The 18216-nt window shown below is 42.1% G+C and overlaps 1 protein-coding gene across 4 annotated transcripts; it reads left to right on the forward strand.

The window, feature by feature from the left end:
- Window positions 1–1250: 1250 nt before the first annotated feature.
- Window positions 1251–16745, forward strand: LOC135512574 (alpha-N-acetylgalactosaminide alpha-2,6-sialyltransferase 5-like). Of its 4 annotated transcripts, none has more exons than XM_064934733.1 (5): window positions 1251–1293; window positions 2214–2426; window positions 10878–11290; window positions 13086–13193; window positions 15801–16745. In XM_064934733.1, exons 2-5 carry the CDS (start codon window positions 2247–2249, stop codon window positions 16039–16041), a joined length of 942 nt encoding a protein of 313 aa, XP_064790805.1. In that variant the 5' UTR covers window positions 1251–1293; window positions 2214–2246; the 3' UTR covers window positions 16042–16745. The 4 variants fall into 4 exon arrangements, with proteins under 4 accessions (XP_064790805.1, XP_064790803.1, XP_064790804.1 ...); XM_064934731.1 differs by lacking the exon at window positions 1251–1293 and adding an exon at window positions 1310–1482; XM_064934732.1 differs by lacking the exon at window positions 1251–1293 and adding an exon at window positions 1310–1479.
- The last annotated feature ends 1471 nt before the right edge of the window (window positions 16746–18216 follow it).

An 18216-nucleotide genomic window follows, 5' to 3' on the forward strand; every position in this document is an offset into this window, starting at 1 on the left:
CAACCAAAAGTACTAGTTGCGTTTCGAATGCTTAGAAGGACAGGAAAATTGTTAAATTCATGCACTTATAAAGAGAACACGTGGTCATCCCTAATGCGTCTGGCCTGGCGGACTGACTAAACACAAATGCGTCTTCTGTAAATAATGTCTGGGTGTTGTAATGGGACCCTGGCTATCCGTACATTTTAAAAACAAGAAAATGGTGCTGTCTGCTTTGCAGGAATTTGAAATTATTTATAATTTTACTTTTGATACTTAAGTATATTTAACCAATTACATGTACTTTTGATACTTAAGTGTCAGGACCCGGTTACGAACCCGGGTCTCCGGAGTGAGAAACAGTCACTTAACCAACTGAGCCACGAATAGTCAGCAGAACCCAGAAGATGAGGCAGACACAGCAGTACTTGAGACGGTGTATTTAATAAAGTAAAAAGTGAAGTCCTTCAGGAAAACATGTAACTCCACAACCTCAAAAGGAATTCCACAAGAACAAGGTAATCCACAAGGTAATCCTCCAAGACAAAAAGGTAAATCCACAAGGTGGTAGGTAAAGCATAAAAAGCCTCAAAAGATACTCAAAAATAAATAAACAAGAACAAAAAACAGAATTCCACAAGAGCGTCCACCGGGATCAACAAGAGTACACAGAATACTAGGGCTGGGTGCTAACATACAAACACAGAGCAAAGAACTGAGGGAAACTAAGGGTTTAAATACAATCAGGGGAAACGAGGCACAGGTGCAAATAATAATGGGGATCAAGGGAAAGCAAAAGGTCAAAAAGCACAATGGGGGCATCTAGTGACCAAAAACCGGAACAACCCTGGCCAAATCCTGACACTTAAGTATATTTTAAACCAAACACTTCTAGACTTTTACTCAAGTAGTATTGTACTGGCTGACTTTCAATTTTACTTGAGTAAATTTCTATTAAGGCATCTACACTTTTACTCAAGTATGACAATTGGGTACTTTTTCCACCACTGATATTAACTACTTATTAATAGTAATTAACAGCATGTAAACTATTTGCGTAACACCGACATTTTTACAAAGGTCTCTTTTAGAAGGAAGCACTGCAATTTACAAATACAACATAATACAACTGTATACAATATTTCAAACACATTCAACAGAAAGAGTTAGGCTACATTCCTCAGTAAAGAGATCCCCAATCAATCATTTGAATTGTACGAAATTCTTCCATCCTTGAACAGGCGTTCATTATGACCATGCGGAGTTATCATACTGGGCGCTCTGGATTCTGCGAGAGGGAAGTGGATCGTTGATGTATGTATCAGTGCGAGTGCTAATCTGCTACATTAGGGATGCGCTCTTTGTCAAAAAGTCAGTCAGTTGTTATTTGGCGTAAACAGACACGGCTGCGACGATTTCAGCAACGTGAATGCTCCGGCTTCTAAATCGTTATGTAAAGGGAACAATTTTACGGAGGACATCCACAAAATGAAGGCTCAGGTGGTAGGCTTTTTGAAACTCTTTTGGAAAGATGGAAGTTATGGGAGAAAATAGACATCTCGCCTACTGCTACTGTATCATGCTCCTAGTCTATTCTACTCAACTGTTTAAATAGTTTCGGCTCTATCTTTATGACAATGGGTTGGGTGATGGATTTAAAGATTATAATGTGAAGAGTGCACAGCTGTCAGTCTTTTTAAATCATAGAGCGCATCTGTTCCCACAAGGCAAAAACTGGTTGAGTCAATGTTGTTACCACGTAATTTCAACAACAAAGATCATATGTGATGAAGTTGAATCAACGTGGAAAACTGAGTCATCGGCATTATAGAATTTCCCTCAAGAAATTCCCCCAACTTTAACCTAAATCTATTTTGTTTGGTGATATTACGTTGAATTCACGTTAATTGACAACTCAACCAAATGTAAATCAAAACTAGACTGAACTGACATCTGTTCACAGTGGGTTGATTTGAGTGGTGGATTAGAGAATGTAATTGCGATTACAGAAAGAAGATATGTGATATTATGTGTCATCTCACAACCATTATCATAAGCTGCTAACAGAGTTTTAAAGTTCTAATTTGTCATTATATTCTAGAAAAGAAATGCTATAAATAATTTATTATAGCATACTGCAGATGTAGGCTCATTTAGTTTTTTTTTGCATATTTTATAAACCGGTTGAATATCTCATGATATAGCCTATTTTACCAATTTTCTCCTTATTATAGCGCCATGGGGTTATCGTCATTATAGTTATTACCATGGGTACCAGTCTCATGGTTGTGTACAACAACAGCTTCACGGACACGTCAGGGACAGCGTATCCCACGGATACTGCTGCTACTGGACCGCAAATGGACAAGCCCAGGAAAGCGCAGCCTAAACCAGGAAGAGCCCTGTCATCAACCCTACAGGGCTACACTGGAGTCATCGATCAAAAGGTAAGCAGTATACTGACTATAAGAACGCAACATCTGTAGAAATGTGTCAAGACATTTAAAACATGTATGGACAACCAATGCTGTCAACCAACAGTGGTTGTTTCCTGTGTCATTTTTTCAAAAGGCTTTGTAGATATTTATTCCAAAGGCTTTGTAGATATTTGGAAATTGTAAGTAGGTATTCGGCAAAAGTCTACAGTTTATTCCAAAGTACCATCAACAGCACTATCACTAGACTTTTCAATTACCCAAATGCCTTTGTTGCCACATATCTTCAGTCTGTCGCTTAAGGTTCAATCGTTTAGAACTAAGATGAGGGTTAATCGATTCAGTGTCTTGTGAGTGTAATTGTAATCAGTGGCCATAGCCAATATGTTGGACATTAAGCACCTGAGAGGCACATTGACTGCTCTAGTGATGTTGTGCATGAATAACACGAGCTGCACCTCCTGATCTGTATCCAGCTGTTATTCAGGTAAAGCTGACCTGCCAGCTCCCAGACAAATATCCCAGGTAGGCTACACTCGAAGTGGCTTCTTGATAAAGCTCGGGAGATTTCTTCTTGAAACCACACGAGTGGGTGGGACTTTGAAATTGGCAACCGTTTGCAGTACGTTTGAATCCCTGTTCCAAAGACTGCAGCCAGTGTGATTCCCAGGCAAGTTGATGGAAAGAGAGATAGGTAGTTGAAATCAAATCGCATTTTATTTGTCACACGCTCCGAATACAACAGGTGTAGTAGACCTTACAGTGAAATGCTTACTTGCAAGCCCTTAACCAACAATAAAGTTTTAAGAAAAATAACAACATTTTGTATTTATTTTTAAGTAACAAATAATGAAAGAGCAGCAGTAAAATAACAGGGGGTAACGGTATGGAGTCAATGTGCTGGGGCATCGGTTAGTTGAGGTAATTGAGGTAATATGTATATGTAGGTCGAGTTATTAAAGTGACATAGATATGCATAGATAATAACAGAGAGTAGCAGCAGCGTAAGGGAAGGGGGGGGGGGCAATGCAATTAGACTGGTTTGCCATTTGATTAGATGTTCAGGAGTCTTATGACTTGGGGGGTAGAAGCTGATTAGAAGCGTCTTGGACCTCGACATGGCGCTCCGGTACCGCTTGCCGTGCTGTAGCAGAGAGAGCAGTTGTTTTGGTACCTTTGGGTTTTTGTTGGTTGTTATTCCTAAATAAGAGACACACACAGCGTGCTGGCTTCTGTATGGGCTGACTTTAGCAGCATGGCTCCAGAGTGGGAGAGATACGGGAGTAGAGAGCGGCAGCGTGGAAGGACACTGCGTCTCTCAGGTGGCAACGGACAAGAGAGGCTACAACGGAGAGGAGTTGAGAACAGGATTATATGGGGGTCTGTGTCTGGAGCAGTTCTGTTCACTGCTCACTGTTTAACGACTATTAAAAGTGTCAGAGAGTTGTGTGATTTGTAGCCATTGTACTATACATGCCCAGCACAACGAAGTTGTTTGTTCTTGCCCAGCCCAAACTTTTCAATAGATTCAGCAGCAATTTGAAGTCCCCTTCCAGCCAACAGCTAGAATATGATGATGAAAGAACTTAGTAACTCGGACCAAACAGGACACAAAGAGGTCTTTCTTTGTGTCCTATTTGGTCCCAGTCCAAGAAAAGGCAGCACAATGAACACATCTGGATTATATTTCCGTTCTCACCCCGTCCCCTGATATGAATCTTCTCTCCAGTCGTTCCCTGCCATCGTATTACTTAATTAATCCGCAAACTGCCCCATCTCAGGTCTGCTCTCCACTGTAGGGACTCTAAAGTACCGCTGTAGTGTAGCTGCCATTACACCCTGAAAATCACGATCTGGACTATCTGAATTCACAGACCATCCCAGTCAGTTGGTATCGGCTTTAGCTGCGGGACCTCTTGACTCTGATCACTTAACATACACAAAGCATTCATGCATGCACGCCCTCCCATGCACACACACACACACACACACACACACACACACACACACACACACACACACACACACACACACACACACACACACACACACACACACACACACCATCGTATTTACAGTATTTACTGCGCCTGAAGGATTCTGGTTATGCCCCCCATTAACTTATGTGCATAACTTTCTCTTTCATGGGCCATGATTCCACTGAGCTGGGTGTTGGACCTGTGAGTACCACCACTACTCCTCTAGCTGCTTTATGTCTCATACTGGGGGCTGAGAAAGGCCACACATTAATCATGGAGAATACACAGGAAAGGTCTGCCTCCACCTACGTGCCATAGAAGGCTATTTGTTTGCTCACAAGCTACCCAAAGCAAACCCTTTCTACTTCGATACCTGGGAACTTGTATCTCTTTCTAGTTTCATCTCAGCATTTGTGAATTTGGATGAGGCATAAGATATACAGTACCTGACTGGTGGCCTTTGAATATTTCAGGACAAATAATTTATGATAACTGAAACGGTGCTGATACATGTAGCATAAAAGGAAATATATAAAAAAGGAAATAGGTGTATCTTAGATGTAATCATAGAATTTAGAATTAATCAGTGTGTGTCCCCCTTTGTGTTACTTTCTCCACTGTCCGTCACGGTGGTTTCTTTTCTGAGAATGTCCCTCCTCTATGGCTTTCTCACTTTTGACAATCTGATTACAGCTGCAGTCACACGCACGCGCACACAAACACACACACACACACACACACACACACACACACACACACACACACAGAGAGACACACACACACACACACACACACACACACACACACACACACACACACACACACACACACACACACACACACACACACACACACACACACACACACGCCTGGTGGACTAGGTACAGTTAGTGACAACCCCCCACTCCCTCCTCTGATGCTTTACCGATTCCTATTAAAGATATGTTGACCTTTAACACATGGCCATCAACATCAATATGCACTGGCCTTTACACATGGTAATCACAAATCATGTATTTTCTGTAAATCTCCTCACCAAATATGTGTGTTTTCGCACCAGTGCTGAAATCCACCACTTTGCTTTCAAAGCCTTGCTTTTTGATGTAATCTCTGATGCTTAGTTGGAACTAGAAATGAAAATGTAGATAACCGGAGAAAGTCACAAGTGCAGAAATTAGTTATTTGTGAGACTCCCTCTTAATGATGCCCTTTACAAATCCCAGTTGTATAGAAGACCGGACAAAGGATCCAGAAATCCCTTTAAAAAACGACTACCTAAGATGAGAATCAGTGCATTCCTCCCGAACATCTAATATCTTTACCAGTACAGGCCTAGACAGAGACTAGAAGATCAACGCTGAACCGAACCACGGCTAACCTTATTGGACATCATCCTCTGGATGTCATTAACATAAGTAGCCCATTAGCTGTGCCCCCACCGCACTTCCTCCTCACTGAGAGAACTTCTTCACAAGGATCCAAGTCCTCATTAATCCAAGAGGACCTACTCCCTCATAAACGGATAGATAGACAGGGCTAATCAGAGCCTTGAGGAAAGCTGACAGGAAGCAATGAATATCATCATTTTGTAAGAGGCAGCTGTTGACTCCATCTTGGATCTAAGTGGGAATTGACGGTTTTTAGATTTCACTGTTAAAAACGAACTTTGACATTTTTTAAAGAACAAAATGGCAGTGATATATACAGAAAATATCGCAGAGCTGTGAGAAGAATGCTGGTGCCCTCATCATTAAAAAGCAGTTGTAAATCAAACAAATACACGTGTGAACACCAAAGATGATTTCAATTTCTACTTATTTGAGAAGGAATTGTGAAAAGTGCAACACTGCCAATATATTTGACCGCATCTGTTAATACAGTAACCCCCCCCCCCCTCAATACAATTCCCCCTTGTCCCTCAAATGCCTCAACACCCTCAATTCTGACATTTCCTCTGATATGTTGGCCTACTGTCTCTAGTCATCATAAAGGAAGGGCCTCTGTGCGCCTGGTCTCACTGTCAAACCGTTGTTTCTGAAATATTACATTTACCAGAACTGCGAGAAATGAAATCGAGGCTACTGTCCGCCTTGAGTGCTGTGAGTATTCTGGGAGGTAAGCTAGAGAGAAGCTGAATGGACGCGGCTGTTCTCAAAGCAATTATGATCCTGCTTTCCTCTGGGGAGGAGTCTAAGCAGGATGATAGTGATGCGTCTGGAGATGCTGTGTGGATGGCAATTGACTGGGTTGAGGCACTACTCATAACTGTGTGTTGTGCTGTGAGCTCAGTGGTCTGTTTATCATGGCTCAGCTAATCTAATCTACTTCACATTAGAGGTCAATGAAGTCTGAACCTGCCAACGCCCCATTACTATACTAACTCGGGGACTACGTCCCAAATGGCACCGTCCCAAATGGCATTCCCTACATAGAGCCCTTTGGGCCCTGGTAAATAGTGGTGCACTGTATAGGGAGTAGGGTGGCATTTGGGATGCACAGTTTGAGTGGAATATGTATATTTTCCGTTTATGAATGATTTATGACACGGTGAGTCGTATTAGTCAAGTTCCTACTGCATTGGTATGTGTGCTCATATTGAAATGAGTTCATAATAATATAAAACTATTAAACTATTTGGGTACAGGTGGATCCATGAAGACCTCTACCACAGACTACTCCCAAATGCATAGGCCTAATAAGGATCCTCCCAGTTATTATTGCTTTCAAGCAGGTATCTTCCATAATGATGAAATTTGTAATAACATGTGATTCAATTATGTGTTATTTGAGAATCCTTTTTGACAAGGTTTCTCCCCTAAAAGACTCGGTTTCAACCTTTTCCTCAAAATGAAGGTCGATAAGTCATTGCTATTTCTGCCTAGAAAGAAGCATTGAGCTGACAGAAGCTCTGGGCTCTGTCATAGACAATTTAGTCTTCCTGTCAAAAACACTTATTACTGGTACTGGGAGAATTTCCCTGGTGCTCTAGGCCACAAGGAGGATCCAATAATAAAAGTTGAAAGTTATTGCTTGGGTTCTAGGTCTGCACTCTTTTGCTGCACTCATATTCCTGAGCTTTTTTTCAATTCCAAATATCAATCTTATCTCTTTACTCGTTAAAAGAGAAACCAATGTGCCGAGAAAATGTTCCCAAACATAGTCCGTTCAGGTAAGAAAGCAGCAGAGATGAAAAGGAAATAGCAATCTTCCAGGAATAAAACACCTGCAGTTCATTAGAAGAGACAGGCATGAAGACTAGCCAATAGAGAAAATGCAGAAACAAAACCGGCATGGTTTTCTTTCCTTGTATCGAACTGCATTAAGTAGGAAGTAGTAAGAAGAGCGGTTCGTATTGCCATGGGGAGTACGTGTTCCATATCTGCAAAAACGTAAAGAATACGAAAAATAAATACGATTTATGTCCTCCCTAGTTATTTTTCGTAGCCTGGCATGGGATTATGTATAATCGTGTGACGTGGCGTGTCATTTTTTCCTCGTCTACTTGTAGGATGTCTGGCTAGCGCGAGCAATTGTTATATCCACACTATGTCGATGAAAGATGCGGTAGTTTGAAGTCGGGAAATTCAAAATTCACAACCTGCTACCATGACAGAAGAACCCGGATCACTCATCACACACACTTCCCACACCGTGCCCAATTCCCTTCTCCGTTTCCTGGCAGCTTCCCTTGTTAATTCATCTGTGTAATTACAGAGATTTACAGGAAGACACATGTGAACAGTAGAGCGGGATGATGAGGCAGTGAAGTCGGTAATCTCACCCATATGCACAGTATGTATTTGTGCACAGGCCGCACGGGCCACAGTCAAGCATGAAGCTAAGAGTACAGCTCTGAATGCCAATGGGCCTCTGCATTAAGCCTTGGAATAATTCATGAGAGGGTCTCAGGATTTTCATTATTAGATATAGATGCCCTTTTGCCTGGCCTTCTACTTTATGCTGTAGCGGGTATTGATTGTGCTGTTGAATTTTGGGGAACACAGTTTTCCTCTTGGCAGGGAGATCTGAATCTGGTGCCATGGATCTCAACTCTCCGTGTGCCCATTGACATCGATGAGAGAGAGGGAGGATTACATTCTTTTTTAATGTTTTTACTTGTTTTGTTAACCTTTTACTTAGCGGGCTAAGTCAGGGTCACACATTCTTGGTAGTCTTAAACACATCGACTTTGAAACAAAAGTATACATCTGACACACATGGTTATGGGTTTAAACAAAATAAAACACCTGTACCATGTCAGATATAGAGTTGAAATGTGTTCAATTTTGAGTGTGCATCCTAATGTTACACTTTATATAACTCACAGAAGACTGAAACGTAACAAAACCGTTTGACATAGAAACCAGATTCTCAGCGTGTTTTTGACGTAATGTTTATTAATGATGAAATGATGAAAAATATTAATAACATTCCACCCATGAGGCCACTAGGTCATTTGACTGCAGGAAAGGGCTACAGGCATCGTTACATACTACAAAATGAATATATGAATATGTCTCATATTTTATTGAATGATAATGGGCTGTGTGATTCCTGTAGAAGACCCTTTGGGCTTCAGTCAGCCCCAGAGAACGCAGACTCTGTTTGAAAACTTCAAACATGCATCCTTTTTTCTTTTCTGCCTTCCGATAGGCTTGAGCAATGTGGTGGGTGCCGTGGTTTCACTTGTCCAATGCTGTTAGCTACAGGTAACTGCCAAAATAAAGGAATAACCACCCTAAAGTGTCACACCCTTTCCTGCAGTCAATGACCAAAAGCACCCTCTTTGGCCTCATGGGTAGAATGTTTTTTTCATATTTGTGTTGGGCCACCACAAGCCGCCATAACAGCTTCAATGCTCCTTGGCATAGATTCTACAAGTGCCTGAAGCTCTATTGGAGGGATGTGACACCATTCTTCCACAGGACATTCCATCATTTGGTGTTTTGTTGATGGTGGTGTAAAACGCTGTCTCAGGTCATCACACTTATAAGTATTCCATTGGGTTGAGATCTGGTGACTGAGACGGCTATGGCATATGGTTTACATCATTTTCCTTCTCATAAAACCATTTAGTGACCAGTCGTGCACTGTGGATGGGGGCATTGCCATCCTGGAAAAGACCACAGACTAGAGGCCTTCACAGGTTCAAAAAGTTGGACCCGTTCCGCAATGGACCTGGGGCTTTCCCATCCGGACCCATTATGCATAAATCCATTTTTTAAATATAGAGATCCGTTTCAAACGTACCCGAGAACAACTAGACCAATTCCGTATAGAGCTGGTCGGATCCAGACTCGATCCGATCCGAGTGGGGGAAGCAGCAGAGAAGTACATTTTTAAGCTACTTTATTATCTGGAGCTGATAAAGCGAGAGGGAGATGAAGTAGAGAGAGGTAATGCTCTAGCATAGGCCATGCTGTGTGTGTAGGCTACTGTGAGTGAGCAAGTGGCACGGAACAGGGAGGTGGGCAGAAGTGATGAGAGACAGCAACCAACTAAGCCGACAAGAGCTGTAGTAGACTAATAGCTGCCTTAGCTATGTTATTTATCATCCAATATGATATAGGTAACCTGTCCTGACTGCAACAAACCGAGAGGAGCTTGTTAAGATAGCTAGCTAGCTGGGCTAATAAAGGCTATATGCGCATTCTCATCCTACACAGTTACAAACAACAATTCCATTCAGAATATAAAGTAGCAGCCTACCTGTTGGCTCTTGGCCATTGTAACCTATCCTTTTAATTCCATCATTTTAATTCAAAATTTTCCATTGATTAGATATCTTCTAACTTTTGCTCCTAACAGAGGCTTTATTTAACATTTAACATTTAAGTCATTTAGCAGACGCTCTTATCCAGAGCGACTTATATTATGACTGTAGCCTATTGCTGTTTTGATGACTTATGATTGGCCAACAACAACAACAACAAGCTACATGCGCCACTCTCATGGAAAGCAAAGAGCAGCCGTATGAATTGCACATTTTCTCTCTCTTTCTACTGCAACAGTCACATTCGGATCTGTATGGATCCTTCCAGAAAAGTCTGTTAAAATGACACATACCCGAGACAATAATATCAGATCCGACCAGACCTGTGACATTATTTTGACTTATGGATCCGGACAGGTGGATCTGTGAAGACCTCTGCCACAGACCACTCCCACCAGAATATAAATTATTCCCATAGGTTGAAGGTAATCACTCGGGAATGGCTGTGTATTTGTTGGTATCTGCCTTGCCATCTAAGGGGTTGAAAGGACCTAAACCATGCCAGGAAAATGCACCCCACACCATAACAGAGCCGCCAGAACTCTCATTTAAAGTGTTTCCTTTATTTTGGCAGTTACCTGTACATAATTTCAGTGCAAGGAAATAAGGAAGCATGCATTTTTTATATTGTTTAATGGCCACAGTTGAACTTCTGTAACCTCTGACCTCACTTTACTATACCGTCTTTGACCTCTTGACTTTCCCCCCGAGCCCCTGAGGATGCACTGTAACTGCTGTGCCCTGGTGACCAGCTCTGGCCACCTTACCGGCAGCAACCGTGGGGACGAAATCGACAGCACTGAGTGCGTCATCCGCATGAACGACGCCCCGACTGGGGGTAGTTTCCAGCGGGACGTGGGCCGGCGTACCAGCCTGCGCGTCATCGCCCACTCCAGCATGCAGAGAGTACTGCGGAGCCGGCAGGAGCTGCTCAACGCCAGCCAGGACTCAGTCTTCCTCTTCTGGGGACCCAGCAGCTGTATGCGACGCGACGGCAAAGGCCTGGTCTTCAACAACCTGCGTATGGTCAACCAACTGCTGCCCACACTGAAGGTCTACGTCATCTCCCAGCTCAAGATGCCGCAGTTCGATGAGCTCTTCAAGAAGGAGACAGGGAGAGACAGGTAGGGTTTTGACATTTTGACCCTTGGGTCAATGATGCCATTGGGTTTTGGCTTTGTGAGTCTGTCCGTCTGTCCAATTCTGGTTCAGAATGACTTCCGAAAAATACAGTCAGTGTGTTTGAGGACTTGAGCCACTTGAAGCAGGATTTACCAGGGAAGTCGAATGCATTGTAGTCAGTGCTCTTGGGCATACACATTCTAATTCAAAAGCTGCGTTTGAGCATTTTTAACAAAAGAATAAGAAAGAAATCCCAACAACCACCCAACCACTCACACTATCATTAATGGGATTTAGTTCAAAGCACTCTGAATATATGTTAGGAACTAAGAGGATTAGTTGTAGACGGTGGGGTATGAGAATCTCATTGAATGGGACAATGCAGCTGGAGAGGGATTTTAACAATCTGTAAGTAAAGAAATTCTGTCCCAAACAAAATGCTGGATCATGTTGTGAATGGAAGTGGTAGAAGAAGACGAAACAAGAAGTTGTGTAATAACGTTGAGACAACCTAATGCCAACTACCAATTTTACATTACCAAGTGTTAGGTTCTAATTCTCAGAGTAAAAACTCTACTGACACTGTGAAAGCTCAAACCAAGTTTATTCTTTCCAGAGGGCCAATACAGCTGCATTAGACAAAGACATGGTTTCAGCCGAGGTAGTATACGTACCCCACTCTGGGTGGAGTCTCCTCCTTATTGCTAAACATTGCACCATTGTTGCTGGGCAGGTAGCCTAGTGGTTAGAGCATTGGGCCAGTAACCAGCAGGTTGCTAGATCAAATCTTTAAGCTGTTAAGGTAAAAATCTGCTGTTCTGCCCCTGAAAAAGGCAGATAACCCACTGTTCCAAAGCCACCATTGTAAATATGAATTTGTTCTTAACTGACTTGCCTGCTTAAATCAATGTGATATGGTTCCTTATCAGCACTACCACATGTGACTGTTCTCCCTGATGTCACCCCTCGTGTCTCTTTTATAACTAATGATTAATAATGTAACTAATAATTAATAATAGTTAAAGCTCAGAAATCCAAAACCCATCACACGGCATTGCAGGCAATGTTGCAACAAGCTGACACATTGACCAAATGTTTCTGTGTTTCTGCGCAGGAAAATCTCTTCGACAACAGAGTGATCGAATTAAGATAGTACATCTGTACATGACAGTTACATATGCTACGATAATACGAGATAATTGGTGTCTTCATTAACTGTTGACAGGAAGTGACAAAAGCGCTACACAGCCTCACAAGATAATGTGACTGAGGCAAAGCTAGGAGCAGAAACCGATTGCAGGTCCTACCAGACTTTCACTGTCTGGCACTCTCCCTGGTACTCTCCCTGGCACTCTCCCTGTGCCCCCCTGGCAGAGGCTGCCAACAGTAAACAGAATGAGCCCAGACAGAAGTGGCACCGCTGCCAGCTGGGATATCCCCCAGTGAGGGGCTGGTATGGCTGGCAGGTCCACCTCGACAAACTAGCCTTGACGGTTCAGTAGATGAAAGGGCTCCATTTTACAGGGGGCACTGCTTTGATGGCTGTTTAACAGCATTGAAATTGCAATTTCATGTCAAATCATGTAAATTAGGAATATGCCAGTGTGAAATCTTATGGTATTAAAAATTAAGCAATAAATTGAAGGCCTTGGGCAGAATGGATATCACTGCAAGCACCACATAGGGCCAGTTTTTTTCTCTCTCACAATTTCTCTCATTTAAATCTCTTGAGTCATGCAACACATGCAACACATATAGTATATATTGTGTCTTGTTTCCCCTCACCTTGTCATCCAGGAAGACCTCTAACTCATGGCTGAGCACTGGCTGGTTCACCATGGTCATTGCCCTGGAACTCTGTGATACGATCAATGTCTATGGCATGGTGGCTCCTGACTTTTGCAGGTGGGTTGGGTTCAGCACAGGGCACAGTGGTGTCGGACCAAAGAGTTTCAATGACGTATGCCATAAGGGATTATTACCCCAATGATTACTAATATGCAACTTATCACTTTTATTATTAATGTTATTATTTCTGTTCTTGCAAATACAATATACCCGCTTGTGTTCTAAATATCTTGACTATGCATCTTAAATACATGAGAGGGGAAGGTCTAATAAAACAAAAGATAGCTAGGTGGAGGACAACAGGTGCTCCAGATATCGAGCTGATATCCACAGGCAGGTCCATGGGACCAGATCAAATGTCTGTGTTGTGTGAATTATTCATGCTGGCTCAAACTCTCCTCTGAGGCCAGAGTGTACTGAGTCTAGGACTGAAGAATTATCACAGGGCAAGAAGTAGCTTTGATAAGCACATCTCGGGGCTAAGAAATATGATATGCAGGGATATCGGAAAGTATTCAGAGCCCTTGACTTGTTCCTTGTTTTGTTACGTTACAGCCATATTCTAAAATTAAGAAAATGTTTTTTTCCCCTCATCAGTCCAAACACAATACCCCATAATGACAAAGCAAAAAAATGTTTAGGCATTTTTGCAAATGTATATATACAGTGCCTTGCGAAAGTATTCGGCCCCCTTGAACTTTGCGACCTTTTGCCACATTTCAGGCTTCAAACATAAAGATATAAAACGGTATTTTTTTGTGAAGAATCAACAACAAGTGGGACACAATCATGAAGTGGAACGACATTTATTGGATATTTCAAACTTTTTTAACAAATCATAAACTGAAAAATTGGGCGTGCAAAATTATTCAGCCCCCTTAAGTTAATACTTTGTAGCGCCACCTTTTGCTGTGATTACAGCTGTAAGTCACTTGGGGTATGTCTCTATCAGTTTTGCACATCGAAATGTGGCAAAAGGTCGCAAAGTTCACGGGGGCAGAATACTTTCGCAAGGCACTGTATATTTAAAAAAAATACAATATCACATTTACAGAAGTGTTCAGATCCTTTACTCAGTACTTTGTTGAAGCACCTTTGGCAGCGATTACAGCATCCCGTCTTCTTAGGTATGACGCTACACGCTTGGCACACCTGTGTTTGTGGAGTTTCTTCCATTCTTCTCTGCTGATCCTCAAGCTCTGTCAGGTTGGATGGGAAGCGTCGCTGCACAGCTATTTTCAGGTCTCTCCAGAGATGTTTGATCGGGTTCAAGTCTATGCTCTGGCTGGACCACTCAAGGACATTCAGAGACTTGTCCCTGAAACTACTCCTGCGTTGTCTTTGCTGTGTGCTTAGGGTTGTTGTCCTGTTGGAAGGTGAACCTTCGCCCCAATCTGAGGTACTGAGCGCTCTGGAGAAGGTTTTCATCAAGGATCTCTCTGTAATTTGCGCCGCTAATCTTTCCCTCGATCCTGACTAGTCTCCCAGTCTCTGCCACTGAAAAACATCCCCACAGAATGATGCTGCCACCACCATGCATCACCGTAGGGATGGTGCCAGGTTTCCTCCAGATGTGATGCTTGGCATTCAGGCCAAAGAGTTCAATCTTGGTTTAATCAGACCAGAGAATCTTGTTTCTCATGGTCTGAGAGTCTTTAAGGGCCTTTTGGCAAACTCCAAGTGGGCTGACATGTGCCTTTTACTGAGGAGTGGCTTCTGTCTGGCCATTCTACCATGAATGCCTGATTGGTGGAGTGCTGCAGAGATAGTTGTCCTTCTGGAAGGTTCTCCTCTTCACAGAGGAACTCTGTAGCCATGTAAGAGTGACCATCGGGTTCTTGGTCACATCCCTTACCAAGGCCCTTCTCCCCCAATTGCTCAGTTTGGCAGAGCGGCCAGCTCTAGGAAGAGTCTTGGTGGTTCCAAACTTCTTCCATTTAAGAATGAAGGAGGCCACTGTTTCCTTGGGAACCTTCAATACTGCAGAAATATTTTGGTACCCTTCCCCAGATCTGTGTCTCGACACAATCCTATCTCGGAGCTCTACGGACAATTCCTTCGACCTCATGGTTTGGTTTTTGCTCTGACATGCACTGTCAACTGTTGGACCTTATATAGACAGGTGTGTGCCTTTCCAAATCATGTCCAATCAATTGAATTTACCACAGGTGGACTCTACAATCAAATTGTAGAAACATCTCAAAGATGATCAATGGAAACAGGATGCACCTGAGCTCAATTTCCAGTCTCACAGCAAAGGGTCTGAATACTTATGTAAATAAGATATTTCAGTTTTTTATGTAATAAATTTGCAACAATTTCTAATCGCTTTGTCATTATGGGGGTATTGTGTGTAGATTGATGGGGGAAATAAAATATTGAATTGATTTTTGAACATGGCTGTAATGTAACAAAATATGGAAAAAGTCAACGGGTCTGAATACTTTCCGAATGCACTGTACTGCATCTCCACCATCTCTCCGTATTTTTCAATCCCTCTCTCTCTCCCTCCCCTCCCCATTCTCTATCTGTCTCTCGCATGCATGCACACACATACTCTCCCTTTTTATGTTGATCTCTCTCCTCTCCATTCTCGCTCTCTCTCCCCCCTCTTCCATTTCCCCCCTCAAACTTCTCTCCCCCCCCATTTCCTCCTTTCTCCAGGGCTCCTTCCCATCTCTCGGTGCCGTATCATTACTACGAGCCTTCGGGGCCTGACGAGTGCGCCATGTATCTCTCCCACGAGGGGAACCGGCGCGGAAGCCACCATCGCTTCATCACAGAGAAGACAGTGTTCGCCAACTGGGCTCGGATGTTCGACATCCACTTCTACCAGCCAGACTGGACCCCGTCCTCTACTCTCAATGGAAACAGCTCACTCACACCAGCTTCAGATGGCTCTTGATACCAGACATAGACAGAAAGGTCCCCAGGACCTGGGGAAGATGTGACTGTGTGTTTGGACTCCAACATGCTGATTTTCCTCATCCTTCCCTTGGCTCCCTTATGGGAGTGTCCCTTATGGGAGTGTGTGGGAGGAGTGGAAAAGTACAAGGGTCATTCCACCAATTTAAGTGCCCTTTGAGAAATGTAATTTGGTAAAAAATACATATATGTTGGATTTAACCTAATTTTAACATTCTGACATAAAGAGCACATGTTCAACTTCATCTCAGCAGGTTCAATTAAAAAATGACTATAGTAAGTGCTAACTAAGTGGCAAATAAAGTAACAGGGTTGACTGTTTTCTTAAATCAGCCATAAATCCCCTTGTGACAGGGGGAATGGAAGCTCACTGTGTGCAACAGAGAGTGGCAACTGAATGTAAGATTCACAAAAATATTATAAAAATTGTTTAAAAAAAAGAAAAAAAAAGAAATGCCTGTCTATCTATGGGTAACAGGGTTGACATGTTATGTTCGACCCGCTCAGATTTCCACCACAAAACACCAGAACGTGGCAAAAAAAGAGTGGAACCAGCTCACCTGCTTTTACACTAGGATCTGACTATTAAATGAGAGTTCTGTTCACGCAACGTGTTGACCTTCAAATGATGGACAGATGTAAATGAATCACTAATCACATGAAATAAATAATCATCTTCAGAAATGACTTAGTTATTTTGTTGCTTTGACAAAGGCTTCACAATGATGGTAATACTTTGAGAAATGTTGGGATTAAGTGGGTTAACATATTCTTAGAAGTGACACAGGGCTGAAGGAGGGAAATGTCAACATGCAGAATTTTGGCACTTTAGCAAGTGTCGTAAAAATCTGATTTATTGAATTATCCATATGGTCTATATTAAATATATTTTAGATTAATATAACAGGCTTTTTAAAAATATTGGTGCACAATTCTTACTTAAAATATCAAAGGGACTCAAAAGGCACTCTTTTTGTGGAATGACCCGCAAGCTGTAGTTGCTGGAGAAGCAGAAGTGGGAAGCTGTTCCTCAAAATAGTTGGCACAAGCTTAGCTCCAACTTGAGAAAACTTGATGTGTTTGCTCAACTTGTGTTCATTCTACTATAAAATATTATTTGGGCATCTTAACTAAAAGGCTGTGCAACTGGTTACACACACAAACAGTGCTTTTAACACACATGATTAAATTTTGATTTTTAATTTATAGATTAATTGTTATTCAACATGTCCTCACCTGGGATTTGAACTCACAACCTCTTGGTTTGTGGAATTCAGATCTTCATACTACGCCACCATGTCTGTGTCAATTATCATTTAATCAGACTTTTCTGTCATTATTGATTTGATTTACCTATTTCGGCAATTGGGCTAATTTATCTCTGGGATATACCAACTCAAATAATAATGACAGATACAATATCTCCTTCACAATACTTAAAATAAATGATTTTGTTGAATTATTTACACATTCTGTCAGTAACTACATAGGGCCTATATAAAACCAACTGGGAACAATAAAAGGAGAGGTCAAAATACAAGGACAACTGGCTACCAATCTGTTTTTCCACACTGATACAAACTGGGAAGAGAGATTCTATGTAAAACTACATGATCGCATTGTGTCATCTTAATGCCCTTTCCTTTATGTTTATGGAGAAAACAGAGCTGGAAAAATATACATTCTTATCATCTGAGCCTGACTTGATCACCTAGATCACCTTGCCCCCCCCCCAAAAAAAGTAACTAAGTAACAGATTACTTCAATTGAAAACTAATGCGGTAGGTTCGTTGTCACCACAAAAAAAGTTATCTGAGTACTTTAACGTGTTACTTTGGAATCCTAATGCCAGTAGCTACCCTCCCAAACAGGATGGGGCCACAGTGGCAACACTTCGGAATGATGGGATGTCATCTACACAGCGTCCACCTGAGACCTGGATCATGATGAGCATCCCGGAGGTGGACCTGGTTGGATTTAAGGGCTTCAAAGGACAAGCAGGGTTTAAAACAAGCTTGTTTTTTAATTAGTCCAGTCCCTATAATCACACTCTCGGGGCGACATGGTAATAACGTTTGACCTTACCTGGTAAAATAAAGATGAAAACAAAGGTTTGGAAATGCGGTGTAAATTTACAATTAGGTTTTCGTGCTGA

This window comes from Oncorhynchus masou, chromosome 24 (assembly GCF_036934945.1).
Source record: "Oncorhynchus masou masou isolate Uvic2021 chromosome 24, UVic_Omas_1.1, whole genome shotgun sequence".
Classification (NCBI taxonomy): domain Eukaryota; kingdom Metazoa; phylum Chordata; class Actinopteri; order Salmoniformes; family Salmonidae; genus Oncorhynchus; species Oncorhynchus masou.